The sequence below is a fragment of the Panthera pardus genome, unplaced genomic scaffold, assembly GCF_024362965.1.
Source record: "Panthera pardus isolate Hobbes unplaced genomic scaffold, ASM2436296v1 HiC_scaffold_8, whole genome shotgun sequence".
NCBI classification, from domain to species: Eukaryota; Metazoa; Chordata; class Mammalia; order Carnivora; family Felidae; genus Panthera; species Panthera pardus.
The window spans coordinates 90,998,791-91,019,107 of record NW_026527013.1 but is presented as its reverse complement, the minus strand read 5'-3'; the positions used below and the strand labels follow the sequence as shown (position 1 = coordinate 91,019,107).

At 41.4% G+C, this 20,317-nt stretch overlaps 1 protein-coding gene across 10 annotated transcripts in view; it reads left to right on the top strand.

The window, feature by feature from the left end:
- ABCB4 (ATP binding cassette subfamily B member 4) overlaps window positions 1–20,317 on the top strand; it is a 79,458-nt gene that overhangs the window by 52,581 nt on the left and 6,560 nt on the right. For 8 of the 10 annotated variants that reach the window (XM_053896935.1, XM_019443191.2, XM_019443194.2 and 5 more), the window contains 6 exons: window positions 688–891; window positions 10,980–11,080; window positions 12,689–12,829; window positions 15,938–16,094; window positions 17,600–17,797; window positions 18,765–18,971. In XM_053896935.1, coding sequence (XP_053752910.1) covers window positions 688–891; window positions 10,980–11,080; window positions 12,689–12,829; window positions 15,938–16,094; window positions 17,600–17,797; window positions 18,765–18,971 — 1,008 coding nt within the window. Of the gene's footprint in view, window positions 1–687; window positions 892–10,979; window positions 11,081–12,688; window positions 12,830–15,937; window positions 16,095–17,599; window positions 17,798–18,456; window positions 18,578–18,731; window positions 18,972–20,317 lie in introns of those variants that run through there. The other 2 variants (XM_019443192.2, XM_053896936.1) reach the window with 2 other exon arrangements.

Genomic DNA, 20,317 nt, shown 5'->3' with positions numbered 1-20,317 from the left:
CCTCAACCACCAAACAACCACCTTCCCTTAAATCTAATTAAGGCTAATTTGGGTTATCTGCCCAACCCTTAGCGATAACTGTCTCTGGGGACGACTGCATCTCCTTGGCGTAGGTCCCTACCCTTGGAGCTGAGGGCTTTTTCTTTGAAGCTTCCTGCTCCTACACAATGCAGAAGCAGTGGGAGAGCCACCTGCCACGTCCCGAACACCAGCCCTCCTTTTCTGAGCCTACACACAGTAATTCATCTCGATGTATGCTTTCTGGTGGGTAGTCTGTTAGGACACGTACACTTCATAACAGATGGTTTCTTGAGGTATATAAATTCCCCTCTTACACATTTGCAGCAAAGCGTTCTCCAAATGACCAGAGTACGCTGGGGTTTTCTCTCTAAATGTTGCTTTTGTGCAAGAGTGCCTATGCCTCACATCCTATCCCCAGGGCAGAGCAGCTGATGGCCTGGTTCTGTAAGGCTGAATCCAGGTGGGAAGGACAGGAATGAGAATTGAGGGACATGAGCAAAAAAAAGAACTGCAGAACCTCATGAGTTAGGCACAGGTGTTGTGGGTTTATTGCAATGAAAGGGGGCAAATGTAAGCCAGACCCACAACCCTCTCCTCATTCTGAACTGGAAGCCTGCGGGATTTGCAGCTTAAATCACAGCTCCCTCTTTTCTTTTGCTCTTCCAGGCCACAGGGACCAGACTGGCTTTAATCGCACAGAATGCAGCTAACCTTGGAACTGGTATCATCATATCGTTTATCTACGGTTGGCAATTGACCCTTTTGCTATTATCAGTTGTTCCAATTATTGCTTTATCAGGAATCGTTGAAATGAAAATGTTGGCCGGAAATGCCAAAAGAGATAAAAAAGAACTGGAAACTGCTGGAAAGGTGGGTCAAATAAGGCTTCAGTTAGTGTAAGTATTGTTTTTAGACATGTATTTTATTTGAGTTATTCCAACATGCATGTTTTGATAATTAAATGTGCTTGATACAAGTGAATAACTGTCAACACTGCATGAGATAGTTTATCTATAATAATGCCTATAATCTGACAATGGGATCATTAATATAAGGGTCTTAGCCTGTAGAAAAGCACTTTATGTGTGGTTCTTATAAAGAATTTCTGAATATCTGAAGTCTGTTTTGCCTTTTACTTCATAACCTGATACCATTGTTGAAATAAATATCACCCCTATTTTACACAGGAGGAGTCCTTAGGGCAGAGAGCATAAGCGAATTGTTTAAGTTAGTAATTTGCTGGTTGCATTAGGGGAGCAGTCTTTTCTTCTTGGCTGTGATTTCTATAATTAAGGTGGGTAGCCACCAGATGGCAGTAATGCTTTGATTTGTGCTTCCAACTATCCTGGCAATCGGGCAAATATTTACTTCGGCCCTTGCTATGTACCAATTACTGTGTTTATGCACCAACTCATCACATTCTTAGAGTAATTCTATGAAGCAAGCACTAACGTTATCCCGATTTTATAAATGAGGAACTTGAGAAACTAGATAAAGGCGTTGGCTGGGATTCAAGTTCTGGTCTAATTTCAAAGCCCTTTAGTATGTGGTCCCTATGTATTGAAATGTATCTAAATCTACATCTAAACATTTTACTCACATGTATATGCTTTTAAATATTTAAATATAGATTATAGCCAGGAATATTTTTATTTATGTCAGTATTATCCTCTGTTGAAACATGAGGAGGGGAAACAGATAATAAGTAGAAATTGTGATCTGGTTTCTACAGCACCACACTTTACACAGCCCTTTCAACCATGTTACTGCGACTGGCTTTCACTCTGGTTATGCGAGGGGGGTAAATAGTATGGCCATGTTACAGGGAAGAAAGTATTCAGAGGGTCAGTGACTTGTTCCAGATGTATGTCACCTAAGGTATGAGATTAAAATTCCATGCAAGCATGTTTGCACTAACCCACTAATGTCCAAGGAAACCATTTCTGTTTGTCTCTTAACCCACATCGGCTGTAGCTCAGTGTCAGGTTGACATCACCCCTGGGTCTCCTTCAGAATGCTTCATTCTTGTCTTCAGCCCACATCCTCTCCTGGAGCCAGTAAGGACATTTTATAGTTCTGAGACTTGAGAAGCCCTGGGTGTTCAAAGTGCTTGAAGATTCTCTTGGCTGCTGGCTGTGTATATTTTAAGGCATCACCTCCTGGACTTGTGTTTGGCACAACTAACTGCTGAAAAAAACTCTGTAGTTTTTATTTCCCTTTTCCCCGAACCCTGTTTCTTCCATGTTTCAGAAGGGAAAATTGTCAGTAGATAGAATGAAGGTCAAATTTTCTTAGACTAGTTACATGAAAGAAAACATCTCGAATCTAGTTAAGATAATAGTTTTCACTCTATTGAAAATGACTAGGAACACTGAAAGGTATCAGGAGAAGGGCAGTTAGAAATGACCTTATGGCAAATGAAAGATAACCTCTTGGATTATTAGTCTCCGTCTTGGTAGTCACTGTGTATGATACAGGAGAAGATCCCCAACTTCTCTGGTCCTCACTTTATACTTTAATGAACTGAGAAATTTGATCCAATAATGTCCCTTCTTTCTTCCAGCTAATACTCTCATTCTAGGAACCAGAGAATAACCTGGAGTGGCCAGTCTGAAATTATTTTTAATAACCACTTAAACCTAATAAGGTTTTATATATATATATATATATATATATATAGTGTGAGTGGGGCACCTGGGGGGCTCTGTCGGTTGAGCATCAGACTCTTGATTTCTATGCAGGTAATGATTTCGTGGTTGTGGGATTGAGCCCTGTGTCAGGCTCCGCACTAAACATAGAGCCTGCTTAAGACTCTCTCTCCCTCTCCCTCTCCATCTGCCCCTAGCTCTCTCTCTCAAAAAAAAAAAAAAAAAAAAAAAACAAAAACAAAACAAAACAGCTGTGTGTGTATATATATTTATAATGTCAGAAACTAGAAATTTTAGATGTTGTTAACAATGAGTCATAATTCAATTTTGTTTACTTAGTTAACTCTTAACACAGAATGAGGGTTAGAAAAAAGGTCCTGGAACACCCCCGCTCCCCACCCCCATCACAGTTTTTTGGTTGTGGGTTGTTTTTGGGTTTTTTTTCCCCCACAAAAATAAAAGCTCTTAGTAACCTGGGTATAGATTAATCATGGTTAAGTACATCAGGATTTGGGATCCATTTCCATTTTCATTTTTCGAAAAGGGCTTGGTAATGAGGATGTTGACTCTTTGGCTGGTAAAGAGGTGGGGAGAGGCTGCATTTAATCCTCCTGACAAGGGCCCTGCCTAATGACTGAAATTATAACCCCGCTGAACCAAGCCTAGCCCATGACCAGAAAATCAAGAGGTGAGTGTGAAATCTTTAACAACTAGCTTCTCCTTGTGTAAATTACAAAGCAGGGCAAGCAGTAAGCATAACGGGTTACGAATGCAGACGCGGAATTCTTGCCTACTTTTCAACTCTGGAGCCTCAGCAAGTTAGTAACTTCTCTGTGCCTCAGTTCCCACATCTACAAAAACAGGAAAATACTGATCTCACAGGGTTGGTGTGAAGCTAACTGGGAGCCTGTCAGTTAAGTGAAGGAATACCTGGCACATAGCAAAAGCTCACAAAGCAAGTATTCTCTAGTCTGGCTATCATTACCATTAGATTTTTCATTTCTTTCTTTTTTTTTTTTTTTTGTGACCTGTGATTTTATTTTATTTTTTTTTTTTAATGTTTATTTATTTATTTATTTTTTAATATATGAAATTTACTGTCAAATTGGTTTCCATACAACACCCAGTGCTCATCCCAAAAGGTGCCCTCCTCAATACCCATCACCCACCCTACCCTCCCTCCCACCCCCCATCAACCCTCAGTTTGTTCTCCGTTTTTAACAGTCTCTTATGCTTTGGCTCTCTCCCACTCTAACCTCTTTTTTTTTTTTTTTCCTTCCCCTCCCCCATGGGTTTCTGTTAAGTTTCTCAGGATCCACATAAGAGTGAAACCATATGGTATCTGTCTTTCTCTGTATGGCTTATTTCACTTAGCATCACACTCTCCAGTTCCCTCCACGTTGCTACAAAAGGCCATATTTCATTCTTTCTCATTGCCACGTAGTATTCCATTGTGTATATAAACCACAATTTCTTTATCCATTCATCAGTTGATGGACATTTAGGTTCTTTCCATAATTTGGCTATTGTTGAGAGTGCTGCTATAAACATTGGGGTACAAGTGCCCCTATGCATCAGTATTCCTGTATCCCTTGGATAAATTCCTAGCAGTGCTATTGCTGGGTCATAGGGTAGGTCTATTTTTAATTTTCTGAGGAACCTCCACACTGCTTTCCAGAGCGGCTGCACCAATTTGCATTCCCACCAACAGTGCAAGAGGGTTCCCTTTTCTCCACATCCTCTCCAGCATCTGTAGTCTCCTGATTTCTTCATTTTGGCCACTCTGACTGGCATGAGGTGATATCTGAGTGTGCTTTTGATTTGTATTTCCCTGATAAGGAGCGACGTTGAACATCTTCTCATGTGCCTGTTGGCCATCCGGATGTCTTCTTTAGAGAAGTGTCTATTCATGTTTTCTGCCCATTTCTTCACTGGGTTATTTGTTTTTTGGGTGTGGAGTTTGGTGAGCTCTTTATAGATTTTGGATACTAGCCCTTTGTCCAATATGTCATTTGCAAAGATCTTTTCCCATTCTGTTGGTTGCCTTTTAGTTTTCTTGGTTGTTTCCTTTGCTGTGCAGAAGCTTTTTATCTTCATAAGGTCCCAGTAATTCACTTTTTCTTTTAATTCCCTTGCCTTTGGGGACGTGTCGAGTAAGAGATTGCTACGGCTGAGGTCAGAGAGGTCTTTTCCTGCTTTCTCCTCCACGGTTTTGATGGTTTCCTGTCTCACATTCAGGTCCTTTATCCATTTTGAGTTTATTTTTGTGAATGGTGTGAGAAAGTGGTCTAGTTTCAACCTTCTGCATGTTGCTGTCCAGTTCTCCCAGCACCATTTGTTAAAGAGACTGTCTTTTTTCCATTGGATGTTCTTTCCTGCTTTGTCAAAGATGAGTTGGCCATACGTTTGTGGGTCAGTTCTGGGGTTTCTATTCTATTCCATTGGTCTATGTGTCTGTTTTTATGCCAATACCATGCTGTCTTGATGATTACAGCTTTGTAGTAGAGGCTAAAGTCTGGGATTGTGATGCCTCCTGCTTTGGTCTTCTTCTTCAAAATTACTTTGGCTATTTGGGGCCTTTTGTGGTTCCATATGAATTTTAGGATGGCTTGTTCTAGTTTCGAGAAGAATGCTGGTGCAATTTTGATTGGGATTGCATTGAATGTGTAGATAGCTTTGGGTAGTATTGACATTTTGACAATATTTATTCTTCCAATCCATGAGCACGGAATGTCCTTCCATTTCTTTATATCTTCTTCAATTTCCTTCATAAGCTTTCTATAGTTTTCAGCATACAGATCTTTTACATCTTGAGTTAGATTTATTCCTAGGTATTTTATGCTTCTTGGTGCAATTGTCAATGGGATCAGTTTCTTTATTTGTCTTTCTGTTGCTTCATTGTTAGTGTATAAGAATGCAACTGATTTCTGTACATTGATTTTGTATCCTGCAACTTTGCTGAATTCATGTATCAGTTCTAGCAGACTTTTGGTGGAGTCTATCGGATTTTCCATGTATAATATCATGTCATCTGCAAAAAGCGAAAGCTTGACTTCATCTTTGCCAATTTTGATGCCTTTGATTTCCTTTTGTTGTCTGATTGCTGAAGCTAGAACTTCCAGCACTATGTTAAACAACAGCGGTGAGAGTGGGCATCCCTGTCGTGTTCCTGATCTCAGGGAAAAAACTCTCAGTTTTTCCCCGTTGAGGATGATGTTAGCTGTGGGCTTTTCATAAATGGCTTTTATGATCTTTAAGTATGTTCCTTCTATCCCGACTTTCTCAAGGGTTTTTATTAAGGAAGGGTGCTGGATTTTGTCAAAGGCCTTTTCTGCATCGATTGACAGGATCATATAGTTCTTTTCTTTTTTTTTTGTTAATGTGATGTATCACGTTGATCGATTTGCGAATGTTGAACCAGCCATGCATCCCAGGAATGAATCCCACTTGATCATGGTGAATAATTCTTTTTATATGCCGTTGAATTCGATTTGCTAGTATCTTATTGAGAATTTTTGCATCCATATTCATCAGGGATATTGGCCTGTAGTTCTCTTTTTTTGCTGGGTCTCTGTCTGGTTTAGGAATCAAAGTAATACTGGCTTCATAGAATGAGTCTGGAAGTTTTCCTTCCCTTTCTATTTCTTGGAATAGCTTGAGAAGGATAGGTATTATTTCTGCTTTAAACGTCTGGTAGAACTCCCCTGGGAAGCCATCTGGTCCTGGACTCTTATTTGTTGGGAGATTTTTGATAACCGATTCAATTTCTTCACTGGTTATGGGTCTGTTCAAGCTTTCTATTTCCTCCTGATTGAGTTTTGGAAGAGTGTGGGTGTTTAGAAATTTGTCCATTTCTTCCAGGTTGTCCAATTTGTTGGCATATAATTTTTCATAGTATTCCCTGATAATTGTTTGTATCTCTGAGGGATTGGTTGTAATAATTCCATTTTCATTCATGATTTTATCTATTTGGGTCATCTCCCTTTTCTTTTTGAGAAGCCTGGCTAGAGGTTTGTCAATTTTGTTTATTTTTTCAAAAAACCAACTCTTGGTTTCATTGATCTGCTCTACAGTTTTTTTAGATTCTATATTGTTTATTTCTGCTCTGATCTTTATTATTTCTCTTCTTCTGCTGGGTTTAGGCTGCCTTTGCTGTTCTGCTTCTATTTCCTTTAGGTGTGCTGTTAGATTTTGTATTTGGGATTTTTCTTGTTTCTTGAGATAGGCCTGGATTGTAATGTATTTTCCTCTCAGGACTGCCTTCGCTGCGTCCCAAAGCGTTTGGATTGTTGTATTTTCATTTTCATTTGTTTCCATATATTTTTTAATTTCTTCTCTAATTGCCTGGTTGACCCACTCATTCGTTAGTAGGGTGTTCTTTAACCTCCATGCTTTTGGAGGTTTTCCAGACTTTTTCCTGTGGTTGATTTCAAGCTTCATAGCATTGTGGTCTGAAAGTATGCATGGTATAATTTCAATTCTTGTAAACTTATGAAGGGCTGTTTTGTGACCCAGTATATGATCTATCTTGGAGAATGTTCCATGTGCACTCGAGAAGAAAGTATATTCTGTTGCTTTGGGATGCAGAGTTCTAAATATATCTGTCAAGTCCATCTGATCCAATGTATCATTCAGGGCCCTTGTTTCTTTATTGACCGTGTGTCTAGATGATCTATCCATTTCTGTAAGTGGGGTGTTAAAGTCCCCTGCAATGACCACATTCTTATCAATAAGGTTGCTTATGTTTATGAGTAATTGTTTTATATATTTGGGGGCTCCGGTATTCGGCGCATAGACATTTATAACTGTTAGCTCTTCCTGATGGATAGACCCTGTGATTATTATATAATGCCCTTCTTCATCTCTTGTTACAGCCTTTAATTTAAAGTCTAGTTTGTCTGATATAAGTATGGCTACTCCAGCTTTCTTTTGGCTTCCAGTAGCATGATAAATAGTTCTCCATCCCCTCACTCTCAATCTAAAGGTGTCCTCAGATCTAAAATGAGTCTCTTGTAGACAGCAAATAGATGGGTCTTGTTTTTTTATCCATTCTGATACCCTCTGTCTTTTGGTTGGCGCATTTAATCCATTTACATTCAGTGTTATTATAGAAAGATACGGGTTTAGAGTCATTGTGACGTCTGTATGTTTTATGCTTGTAGTGATGTCTCTGGTACTTTGTCTCACAGGGTCCCCCTTAGGATCTCTTGTAGGGCTGGTTTAGTGGTGACAAATTCCTTCAGTTTTTGTTTGTTTGGGAAGACCTTTATCTCTCCTTCTATTCTAAATGACAGACTTGCTGGATAAAGGATTCTCGGCTGCATATTTTTTCTGTTTAGCACACTGAAGATCTCCTGCCAATCCTTTCTGGCCTGCCAAGTTTCAAAAGAGAGATAGGTCACGAGTCTTATAGGTCTCCCTTTATATGTGAGGGCACGTTTATCCCTTGCTGCTTTCAGAATTTTCTCTTTATCCTTGTATTTTGCCAGTTTCACTATGATATGTCGTGCAGAAGATCGATTCAAGTTACGTCTGAAGGGAGTTCTCTGTGCCTCTTGGATTTCAATGCCTTTTTCCTTCCCCAGTTCAGGGAAGTTCTCAGCTATAATTTCTTCAAGTACCCCTTCAGCACCTTTCCCTCTCTCTTCCTCCTCTGGGATACCAATTATGCGTATATTATTTCTTTTTAGTGTATCACTTAGTTCTCTAATTTTCCCCTCATACTCCTGGATTTTTTTATCTCTCTTTCTCTCAGTTTCCTCTTTTTCCATAACTTTATCTTCTAGTTCACCTATTCTCTCCTCTGCCTCTTGAATCCGAGCCGTTGTCGTTTCCATTTTGTTTTGCATTTCGTTTAAAGCGTTTTTCAGCTCCTCGTGACTGTTCCTTAGTCCCTTGATCTCTGTGGCAAGAGATTCTCTGCTGTCCTCTATACTGTTTTCAAGCCCAGCGATTAATTTTATGACTATTATTCTAAATTCACTTTCTGTTATATTATTTAAATCCTTTTTGATCAGTTCATTAGCTGTTGTTATTTCCTGGAGATTCTTCTGAGGGGAACTCTTCCGTTTGGTCATTTTGGATAGTCCCTGGAGTGGTGAGGACCTGCAGGGCACTTCCCCTGTGCTGTGGTGTATAACTGGAGTTGGTGGGCGGGGCCGCAGTCCGACCTGATGTCTGCCCCAAGCCCACCGCTGGGGCCACAGTCAGACTGGTGTGTGCCCTCTCTTCCCCTCTCCTAGGGGTGAGATTCACTGTGGGGTGGCATGGCCCGTCTGGGCTACTTGCACACTGCCAGGCTTGTGGTGCTGGGGATCTGGCGTATTAGCTGGGGTGGGTAGGCAAGGTGCACGGGGGCAGGAGGGGGAGGCTTAGCTCGCTCCTCCTTAGGTGATCCACTTCAGGAGGGGCCCTGTGGCAGTGGGAGGGAGTCAGATCCGCTGCCGGAGGTTTGGCTCCGCAGAAGCACAGAGTTGGGTGTTTGCGCAGAGCGAGCAAGTTCCCTGGCAGGAACTGGTTCCCTTTGGGATTTTGGCTGGGCGATGGGCGGGGGGATGGCGCTGGCGAGCGCCTTTGTTCCCCACCAAACTGAGCTCTGTCATCCGGGGGCTCAGCAGCTCTCCCTCCCTTTGTCCTCCAGCCTTCCCGCTTTCTGAGCAGAGCTGTTAACTTATGACCTCCCAGATGCTAAGTCGCGCTTGCTGTCGGAACACAGTCCGTCAGGCCCCTCCGCTTTTGCCAGCCAGACTCGGGGGCTCTGCTTGGCTGGCGAGCCGCCCCTCTGCCCCGGCTCCCTCCCGCCAGTCCGTGGAGCACGCACCGCCTCGCTGCCCTTCCTACCCTCTTCCGTGGGCCTCTCATCTGCGCTTGGCTCCGGAGACTCCGTTCTGCTAATCCTCTGGCGGTTTTCTGGGTTATTTAGGCAGGTGTAGGTGGAATCTAAGTGATCAGCAGGACGCGCGGTGAGCCCAGCGTCCTCCTACGCCGCCATCTTCCCTCCCCTCTAGATTTTTCATTTCTAATTAAAGATAAAAGGTCATTCAGCCTAAAATATCGAATATCTTGCCTTCATCTGGTTGCAGAGAACTGATGTAAAAATCTTAAATCTGATCAAACAAAAACATAAACTTTTATGCTCTTTGTGTTAATAGTTTAGATGAGCTGCCTATGGAACTATGCTTTATTTATTTGTTTTTAAATGTTTCTTTGTTTTTGAGAGAGAGAGAGCAGGAGGAGGAGGGGCAGACAGAGAGGCAGACAGAGGATCTGAAGCAGGCTCTGCACTGACAGCAGAGAGCCCAATAGAGGACTCAGACTCAGGAACCGTGAGATTGTAACCTGAGTCCAGGTCAGACCCTTAGACCTTTAATGGGCTAAGCCACCCAGGTGTCCCTGGAACTATGCTTTAAACTAAGTCACAGACCATTAACATTAGTCAAGGGTGGTTTGGCTATAAAAGTCAAAAAACTGCTTTGACTGGCTTGGGTAGAAAGGTTTTGAGATAAAGACACAGGGAAGTGCAGGGAATACAGATGGATTATATTACTATAAAATGACCACCAGGTGCTCTGTTAGAGCCACAAGCTCCATGGTGTCTGAGTCTCTTTACACCTTTGTTCCCTTCCTCCCCTGTTGAATATTCAGACCAGCTTCCTCCATATACCCAGTGTGGCTCCCCACATGGAGACCTTCATCTCTGAATCCACAGGACATCCTGGGTCAAGCAGTGGCCTCCAAGTCTAGTAAACCTATCCATCTGGTGTCTGTCCCTAGTTTAAGCAGGGACTTAAGGCAGAGTTACGTTGTTTACAATCGGGATCTTCGTTCCAGTTGTGAGTGACCAGTTTCTCTAGGGATATGTGCATGGAGGAAATGACCGGCCCCTTCAGTGGGCCCTTATAAATTCCGTAGCGTAATGCTAGGACCCTCTCTTTTAGGGCCCTACCCTGTAAAGAAAGCAAAGCCACAAAAGGCTGTGACTAAAACCAGTCAAGTAACTGACTGCTGGCAGGGCTGCAAATAAAAACCGGTTTCTGGTGTCGAGACCAGTATGTTTGCTCTAAGCTTGTCAGTCTCCCTGGACATCTGAAGACTTGCCCACCAAGTCTTACAAGATTTGCTTTTAAGATGTCCAGTTTTGTCACAGAGTTCATCTTGAAGAACACATTATGCCATTGCTGTCAAAATGAAGAAATTAAAAACCTGTCAACAAAATGTTGAGGATTCTTTTGACAGAGCCCTAAAGTGTATATTTTTCATTATCCAAAAATGAAAGCCCCACTTCTCATCAAGATCTGTTCTACGTTACAGATTGCAACGGAAGCAATAGAAAATATTAGGACAGTAGTGTCCTTAACCCAGGAAAGAAAATTTGAGTCGATGTACGTTGAAAAATTGTATGGAGCTTACAGGTAATGAGCATATGTGATTGTTGCTAAGAAACTACTGCTTTCCTGAGGTTTAATTATTCCCAAAAGATAATAAAAATTGTGCTCAAACAACAATAGAACCGGAAGGATGATATTTTCTCAGTATCTCACTGAAAATAAGTAGCTTTTTGATTGCGCTATAGGATTGGATTTTTACATCTCTTGTAGAAAAAATAGGTGTGTTCTCCAAGACCTAAAAGACACAGAGGTCTGTGCAAACAAATGTTCCTTTGTGTAGGCAACTCAGACACCCAGTGTGGGCGTTTAAGGATAAATATTATTTCAGGGAATTCCTCAAACTTTTATTTTCTTGGAACTGTGTAGACTGAACTAAAGATGAGACTTACTTGGTTAGACTATTCCATTTGTTCTCTGGATGAGGACCAGACCCAACCTACTCTGAAAACACACGTCTCCTGCCTCACTAGTTCTTACTCGAGCAGTTTAAGAAACTCAGTGGCACTATTTGCCACTGGTTTCCAGCCAGGCAAGGCCTAGTTTTATAAATGAATATATTTTAAAACTAACAAAAATGAAAACAACTTACAGTACAACTTTGTAGATGAGAACAATAGTTTGAACGCTTATAAATTTGAAATGGGAGAATTGAAATTCTCATTCTATCTCCTTAGTTATGTACACTTCATGAAGTAATTTTTCTCTCCATTTGATGCTTGACATATACGTATATGTCAAGCCTTACCTAAGGCTTATACGTATATGTCAAGTCTTACCTAAGACTTCTGGTTAATTTGAATTTCAAGGGAATTAAGGAAGAATTCATTTTCAATTTGATTATAATTTAAAGATTGAATAGCATTGTAAATTGTTGAGTAATTTTACATATTGACTGTGCTCACAGGATATAAGTTAAAATATCCAAATCAGTAATATTTTGAATTTTCCTGTCTTTCCAAATGCCTTCCTATTTTAATCTAGGAGAAAATAAATGACTGTTCTTTTGGAGGATTTAGAATACTGAAGTATATATAATAAAGTAGCTATACTGATAAAGGATAGCATGTGGTCTAATTAGAAATGGTGTGAAACACATTGTATTGGGGCTGGTGGGATCTAGCTCAGGGAGGAGCTTCTGATGGGTGTCCGCATAAACCTCAGTGACCCTACTTGTCTGAATCTGACATGTGAATTTTGACGTACGAGGCTATACCTTGTCCTTATTAGAAGGCAAGATAGTAATGAAGAAATTGCATTGAGACCATTCAAACTTTAGTCCTAACTTTGACATCCTACACATTTTTGATGAGTCATATTTATATCATAGGGGCTGAATATCTGATTGACTAGATACCAACATTTAATAATATCAGCACCTCTCATTTGAACAACCAATAATGAGATGCTTTGCTAGACATTTATATTGTTTAATCCTCAAAAGAATTCTGCATCATGCTGTTTATTCCCATTATACAAATTGGAAAACGTGATGATAGAGAGATTGTCACTCACTCAAACTAATAAAACTGGAGTCAGAATATAAACCCAGCCTTAGAAGCTGTTGCTCTTTCTATGACAAAGTGCTAAGAGAGGCCAAAGAGAAGGTTATGAATATACTAACTTGCCTTTCAGGAATTCTGTGCAGAAGGCACACGTCTATGGTATTACTTTTAGTATTTCACAAGCATTTATGTATTTTTCCTACGCCGGTTGTTTTCGATTTGGTGCGTATCTCATCGTGAACGGACACATGCGCTTCAGAGATGTTATTCTGTAAGTAAACTTAAAAATAGATTATTCTATACAAAGGTTTTAGAGAAAGGTTTTAGTAGGTCTATGTAAAGTTTGGGAATAGAAAAAAAAACACGTGCTCTAAAATGAGGTCAGAGAGTTGAATCTGCCACAGAAATCTGATCTTGATAATTCTCCAAGTACAATTTAAACATCCGAGTTGAACTAAAATGAACCAAGCTCCTAAAAGTGATCATATACCAGAATTGTAGTAGTACACAGAACTCCAGTCAAGAGGAGAGCAAGGTTTCTTATTGTGGAGTGTAGGCAGAAATAAATTGTAACGAGAAAATCGCTGGTTACCATGGACTCAAAACAGAGGGTTAAATACTTGCTGTTGATCTGCAACCAAAGATGGCGTGGATAATGGGATGGGAATGCTTAACTGAAATCTGGCAGAGCCTTGTTCCCCTGACTAGGCCTGGGATGACCTTGCCAGCATCGCCTCGTAGCCTCTCCTTTTTTCTCGGTTTCCAAGGCTAACCAGTGGTCTTCCTAACGGATGCATTCCTCTTTTCAAAATATGCTAAATACATTCAATTAGGTTGCATTCTTGTTTAGCCAAAGGGAAGCCATTCTTTTTAAGATCACTGGGCGTATTTCTGCTCTAACGGGTTGATTTTAAAGTAGGAGTGAGCAGCCTTTTTTTTTGAACAGGGTCAAGACAAGGAAAGCGGTTTCATCCAAAATTAAAATAACTATGAAAAAAGGTATATATAATGTTCATAGCTTTCAGGATCCCAGCAGGAAACAGATGCTCCTTCAAAGCGGTAACTAAGAGTTTGCTAAAGGGTCTGTTTATAAAGGTGTGAGAAGAGTTAAGGTAAGCAGTACCCAGGAAAGCTGTGAACACCCCAGCAGTTTGCAGCTAGGAACCAACCACTGAGAGCCTCAGCCTAAAGGGCCAGAGGAGGGGAAGATTCTCAGAACCCTGCATAGGGGGGCGTCTGTGGTCCCTGATGGAGGGACACCAACAACACAAGAATCTAACCAGACAGAAGCCAATGAAACAATACCCTGGCCTCCCACTCCTCCAGCCCTCCCTTCCCCTGCTGTTGCCTTTCATGGCCAAACCCCATCAGAAGCCAGAGTACAAGAAAAACCTTTTGATGCCATCCATGAAGGTCAGCTTCTCAGGCAGGAAGTGAGATGGTAGAAGATGGGGTGTGGGGGTGAGGTGGAGAGCAGAAAGTGGTTGGAGAGGCACAAATGGCAATATCCAGCTCTGGGAATTACAACTTAGAGTACTTTTATTTTCTAGAAGAGCATCACTGAGAAAATTGGCCCTGCTTTTTTGTTTCTACTGATGAGGGAATATGAGTCAGGCTAGCCCAAGCTAGCAACCCCCTCCCCCCCCCCCCCCCCCCCCCAGTCCCCAGGTGGGATCTCTGTGATACTCCTTGGACACTCCTGGCTACCCAAGAACAAAGGAAAGGGTTTAAGTGCTTGCCATGGTAATGTGGGAAACTAAAGCAAATGAAAAATTAAATTCCCTTACGGCCCTCAGCCCATTGACAAGTCCTTGAAACTGGCAGAGTGACCTCCCTCCAGGAGCTGAGCTGTTTAGATTATGACACTTTGTTAGGGGCAAAAGAGAACCTTAGCTTATTATCCCAACCTCAAGGATCCTGTAATTCTACTTCCTTTATCTCAGTTGCCGCAGGATATATGCTGGCAATCAAACTCCAAGCTTATGCCCCCCCCCCCCCCCCCCCAGTATACATTTGAAGGGTCTCATGGCTGGGGTTTTATTAAATGGTAAAAAATGGCATTTTCTTAGCAACAGCTAGCCCTTCAAGGTCCTGGAAACCTTGCTTCCAAAATTCCTTAGAGACTTACTCTCTCCCAGACCCCTTCCCAACCTGAGGGTATATAATGATTTACCCGTCAAGACCCCATACTATACAGCTCTTCCCCCTGCATGGGTCGTGTCCCCATGCTTTATTAAAATCACCTTTTTGTACCAAAGACATCTTCAAGAATTCTTTCTTGGTCGTTGGCTCTGGACCAGCCCACCATCCCCCCAAAACTTCATCACTACCATTAATAAATTCAATTCTGGATAATTGGAAGACAACTTTTTAGTCTTCAATGCTAAAGCTAATTTATAGGCTATATCAGAAAGCTAGGCAGCAACATGCTGGTTCATTACTATTTTAAGATTTAGTTTTTGGTAACCAAACTTACCCAGTTTTTAAGGGAAAGCCTTATTACACCCACCATTCCTGCCCCCCGGTGTACTTAAAACCTATTTTGATACCTTAGATTTAGAAGTTTGGGACATGAAAGTTTTTAAAAAAATTTTTAAGTATTGGTAGATAAAAATTTTCCTCCCCTCCCCTTTTTCTAGGGAAGCTCTGATGTCAGAAGTAAATAGTTTTGTGGAGATACAGATCTCAGAATCTTTAGCCTTTCCTAAAAGATACTATAATGTATTATCATTCTTCAAAGAGAAGATCATTGGAAAATAGAACTTTAGGGCAGTTGTTTTTCTGAGGGTAGTGAAAATAGTTAGCTGAATTGTAAGAGAAAACCTAGTTCTAGTAAAAGAACTTATTTTCCCTAACAAAATTTCTTTAACTACAGTGATTAATACTGTTTGGGAGCCTAGAAGAAACTACCAACTGGAAGTCAGGGCCAGCAATTCAATAGGAAACATTCTTTCTTGTTGGAGGCTGATCACACCTGCCCCCAACACCCCCCCCCCTCTGCCACCCTCCCAACCCCCCCCCCCCCCCCAGCACTCTGTCTGTACTTCATTCCGTTCCCTCAGGTCTAAAAAGGGTATAACTAGTCACTAAAAGTACTTGAGGTCACAGTCAGATTCAGTTATAAGCCACTTCCTGAAAAAGAAAAACCGTGGCAAGTTACATCAATTTTTGCTTCTCCTCTAGATGTCCTTTGTTAGTGGAACTTCATGGAAATGTGTGTAGTGGTCTTGTGGTGGGGTCAGGGGGAGGCAGGGATCAGTGAAGGGGTACCCAAGGGAGTAAAGAAAATCAATACTAGTAAGCAGTATGTCTTTGGACTTCGAAATATCACAGAGCTAATTACAGAAACTAAGGTTTTCATTCCTCTCCTTCCTTCTAGGGTTTTTACAGCGATTGTGTTTGGTGCGGTAGCTCTAGGACACGCTAGCTCCTTTGCTCCGGACTATGCAAAATCCAAGCTGTCTGCAGCCCACTTATTCATGCTGCTTGAAAGGCAACCTCTGATTGACAGCTACAGTAAAGAGGGCCTGAGGCCTGTGAGTTCTCCGTTGCCTGATGAATGCTTGCTTAATTTTTCCGAAAGGCTTGATGTCTGCTAGATTATAACCGCAGGATACGTTTGTAATGATTCTATCAGCCTGTTTTAGCTTACTCTGGGATATTTACAGGGCTAATATTTGGCCTGCATCCTTAACAGTTTAACAGTTCGTAAGAGGTTTCAAGGATTCTGAAATAGAGTACACTGGAAGTAAAGAAAGAGGAGCCTGGGCTCAGTGAGTGGAGCATGCGGCTCTTGATCTTGAGGTGGTGAGTTCAAGCCCCATGTTGGGCATAGAGCTTACTTAAAAAAATTTTTTTTTGATTTTGAAAACCTAAAACCTCCTGTATCGAACGAAAAGTCATAATAATGAAGTTTTAAAAAAATTAAAATACTCCAGATATACAAGAACTGAGTAATTCCCATGAAAACTGTTAGTTATTTCTGCATGAAGGTCTATGCATGTAATTCTATGGGTAAATGCAAATAGCAATTGTGCTGGGGTGCCTGGCTGGCTCAGTGGATACAGCATACAACTCTTTATCTCAGGATTGTGAGTTCAGGCCCCATGTTGGGTAGAGAGATAACTTAAAAAATACAATCTTTAAAAAATATTAAAAATAGCAATTGGGCTTTAATCACATTTTGTAATGACAGTGTTAAATTGGTAAGAAGGCTCCTTCATTCACATTAAGAGTAATGATGCTATACTGTCTCCAAAGTTAATTCAAATTTAGATCTGAATGTTCTTTGTAGGAGATGAGCTGCCGTACATTATAATGCACAAGCAGCAGTGTGGGGAAAGAAATGAGGAGTTAGACAGTTTTTCTGGGACTTTATCATGGATGTCACCTGCTGAGAAAATGGCCGTGCCCCACGAATGAGATAAAGAGGTGGCCAGGGGGTACCCTGGGTGGCTCAGTTAAGTGTCTTGATTCTTGATTTCAGCTCAGGTCATGATCTCAGTGTTCACGAGTTTCAGCCCCACATTGGGCTCTCTTGCTGTCAGTGTAAAACCCTCTTGGGAGTCTCTGTCCCCACCCCTCTCTCTGCCCCTCCTTCTCTCTCTCTCTCACAAAAAGTAAAAAACAAAAACAAAACAAAACAAAAAGGCAGCCAGGGTTGGAGGTCAGGGCTGTCCACCAACACCTCAGTGAGACACTGCACTGAACGCCCAAACCTTTGAGCCTTTGGCCACTGGCTTGGCTCTAGCCTCAGAATCCTCATCTGGGAAAGCTAAATAGTTATCTAAACGAACCAGAAATTGAGTTTAGAGAACAAGTCTTTCTAATGTGACTCTAACTTTTACCCCATTCTCCTATCTTCATTTTATGTAACAACAACTTGCTTTCAGTAATAACCAGTGCCAACACTTAGACTGAATATGAATTTTATGTCTTTCTACTTTATCTTTGCTAAAGTTGCTGTGAAAGACTTGTAATAATTATCAGACCAATTATAATAGTAACATTAAACTTTGGTGTTGTTTTGTTTTGTTTTTAGGATAAGTTGGAAGGAAATGTGACATTTAATAAAGTCCTGTTCAACTATCCCACTCGACCAGATACCCCAGTGCTTCGGGGGCTGAGCCTGGAGGTGAAAAAGGGCCAGACGCTGGCCCTGGTGGGCAGCAGTGGCTGCGGGAAGAGCACGGTGGTCCAGCTCCTTGAGCGGTTCTACGACCCAATGGCCGGAACAGTGGTGAGCACACTTTCTTAAGTTTGTAACCTGATTTAGGGCTTTACTTCAAGTGGCCGATAAACCAGTATTCTTGTAATGGAAAAAAATGGGGCAAATAAAGGCCTATAATCCTATTTGGTGTGATGACCACATTCTATAAACCTCAAACTGGCACCCCTAGACGAGTAGATCGAACAATAGGGTAACAATAGCTTGACTACACTGTGTAGGTATGCTGTATTAATACTCTGGTGGGAATATCTTTATTTATGGAGAGGTCAAGACTAAGTGTACTTGTTTCTATTCCTTCACCCAGAAGGTTACTGCATTCTCAGCTAATCTATCACAAGACTCCTCTAGAAGCACTGCGCCTCCTGCTTAAAAAAAATCACCACCACCAAAACCATATTCCCAAAGACAATGTCCTTTGAACTTGTTTTACGTAGTATTGAACTCTTGTCCTTAGTGACATCAGAAAGAGAAATGGGAGAAATTTAAGGCTGGTAGTTCTCAGGGAAAGAGTGGTAGAGGTAGGACAGGAGATACCCAACTTTGGGAATCTGGGGCCACATACTTACCAGCTTTTTTAACTGGTCCACCCAGAAGAGGGGAGTAAAGTCAAGTTGAAAGGTTGGAGTCATTCCAGGAACAGCAGATATGAGTAGGACACCTAATTGCAGACTTCTAGAGGCAGAAGGAACACTGGCCTGGAGGAGGGCAGATAAGGACGAAGGGTAATTTGGAAAGACAAGGCCAAATAAGCGACCATTTTGCTGGTGAGATACAAGAAAGGATGGCCTAGTCACCATAAAAATCATTTTGTTGGCCTCCAACAATGTGAGCGCTTAGAGGCTGGGAGTCTTGTTACTTCACAAACTGATGATGCCCACATGCAACAATGCTCCAAATGGTAAATCTATTAGTTTATGATTTGGGTTTTTTTTCTCTTTTTAAGCCCGTCTTATAGTTTGTGGACTTTGGTTTTCAGCTCCTAGATGGTCAAGAGGCAAAGAAACTTAACATCCAGTGGCTCAGAGCCCACCTTGGAATTGTGTCCCAGGAGCCAGTCCTGTTTGACTGCAGCATTGCTGAGAATATCGCCTACGGAGACAACAGCCGGGTGGTGTCACAGGATGAAATTGTGAACGCAGCCAAAGCAGCCAACATCCATCCTTTCATCGAGACCTTACCCCGCGTAAGTTAATGCGTCACTTCTTAGGATGAAATCACAGTCAACTGCAAACGGTTTTCATCCTCCAAGCAGTACACAAAGTTACACACCAACAAAATCTTAGAGAATTTCTCTCTTTGGTAGCACTGGGACCTTGGACAACACACTGAACTGCATACCGTGTTTCCTTACTGGCAGATGAGAATATTAGTCATCATGTCTAGATCTTATAAAGGCAGTGAGAGGCAAATGAGGTGACATTAGCTGTAAACACCGTCTCTCAGGTTGCAAACTGGTGGCTGTGGGCTGCATTCAGATTGCAGTCCTGTTTGATTTATCCCTTATGGTACTTATATTTTTAATGATTTTTGGGGGTAAACATGGACACGTGGTTGTAAGGAACAGAGATTTTACGTACCCTTTACCTAGCTGCCTCCAGTGCCATCTTGCCAAACTGTAATACAGTATCACAACCAGGATAGTCACTGATAGAATGTGCTCATCTTAGATCCTCTAGTTTTAGTCGTCATTTGCTTCTGTTTAGTTCTCTGCACTGTTACTGCACGTGCAGACGCCGCCCCAGCATCCCTCATGTTGCCCCGTTACAGTCAGGCACCTCTCCCTTTTATCCTCACTCCACCCAACCTTTGGCCAACCACTAAGTTTTCCATTTCTCTAATTTTCTATTCTAAGAATGCTATATAAGCATGCATAGACTATTAAGATGAGCTTTTTCCACGCAGCATAATCCCCTCAAGTTCTTGTTCTCTATAGTTTATGCCTTTTTCTCTCTTTAGTGCCATGCCGTCCTGATTAGTAGGACGAGTAAGATTGCATGGTACGGATGTACCAGCTCGTTGAGCCATTCACCTGTTGAAGCCTATCTAGGTTGTGTCTAGGTTTTGGCTATTAAAATCTCCTAAGTATTACTGTACAGGTTTTAGTGCGAACTGGAGTTTTTATATCTCAGATACATGCCCACAAGTGCAGTTGCTGGACCACACGGTAATTGTGTTCGGTTTTCTAACAAACTGCTTAACTGTTTTCCAGAGTGTACCATCTTGTGTTCCTACCGGCAGGTGTGAATTACAGCTTCTCTGCATCTTTGCCAGCATTTGCTGTTGTAATTCTGATAGATGTGTAGTAATAACTCATTGTGGTGGATTTCCTGAGAAATGAACATCTTTTTACATACTTACATACTTACTTGGAAATACAGACTGTATTTCCTTTTTGGTGAAATAACCTGTTTTTTTACTTATTTTCTAATTTGAAAAAGTTGAGTTCTGACAGATACTTACATATTTTAGTTATTAGTCTTTTGTCAAATACATAGTTTGCAAATATTTTGAGCCAGTCGATAGCTTATT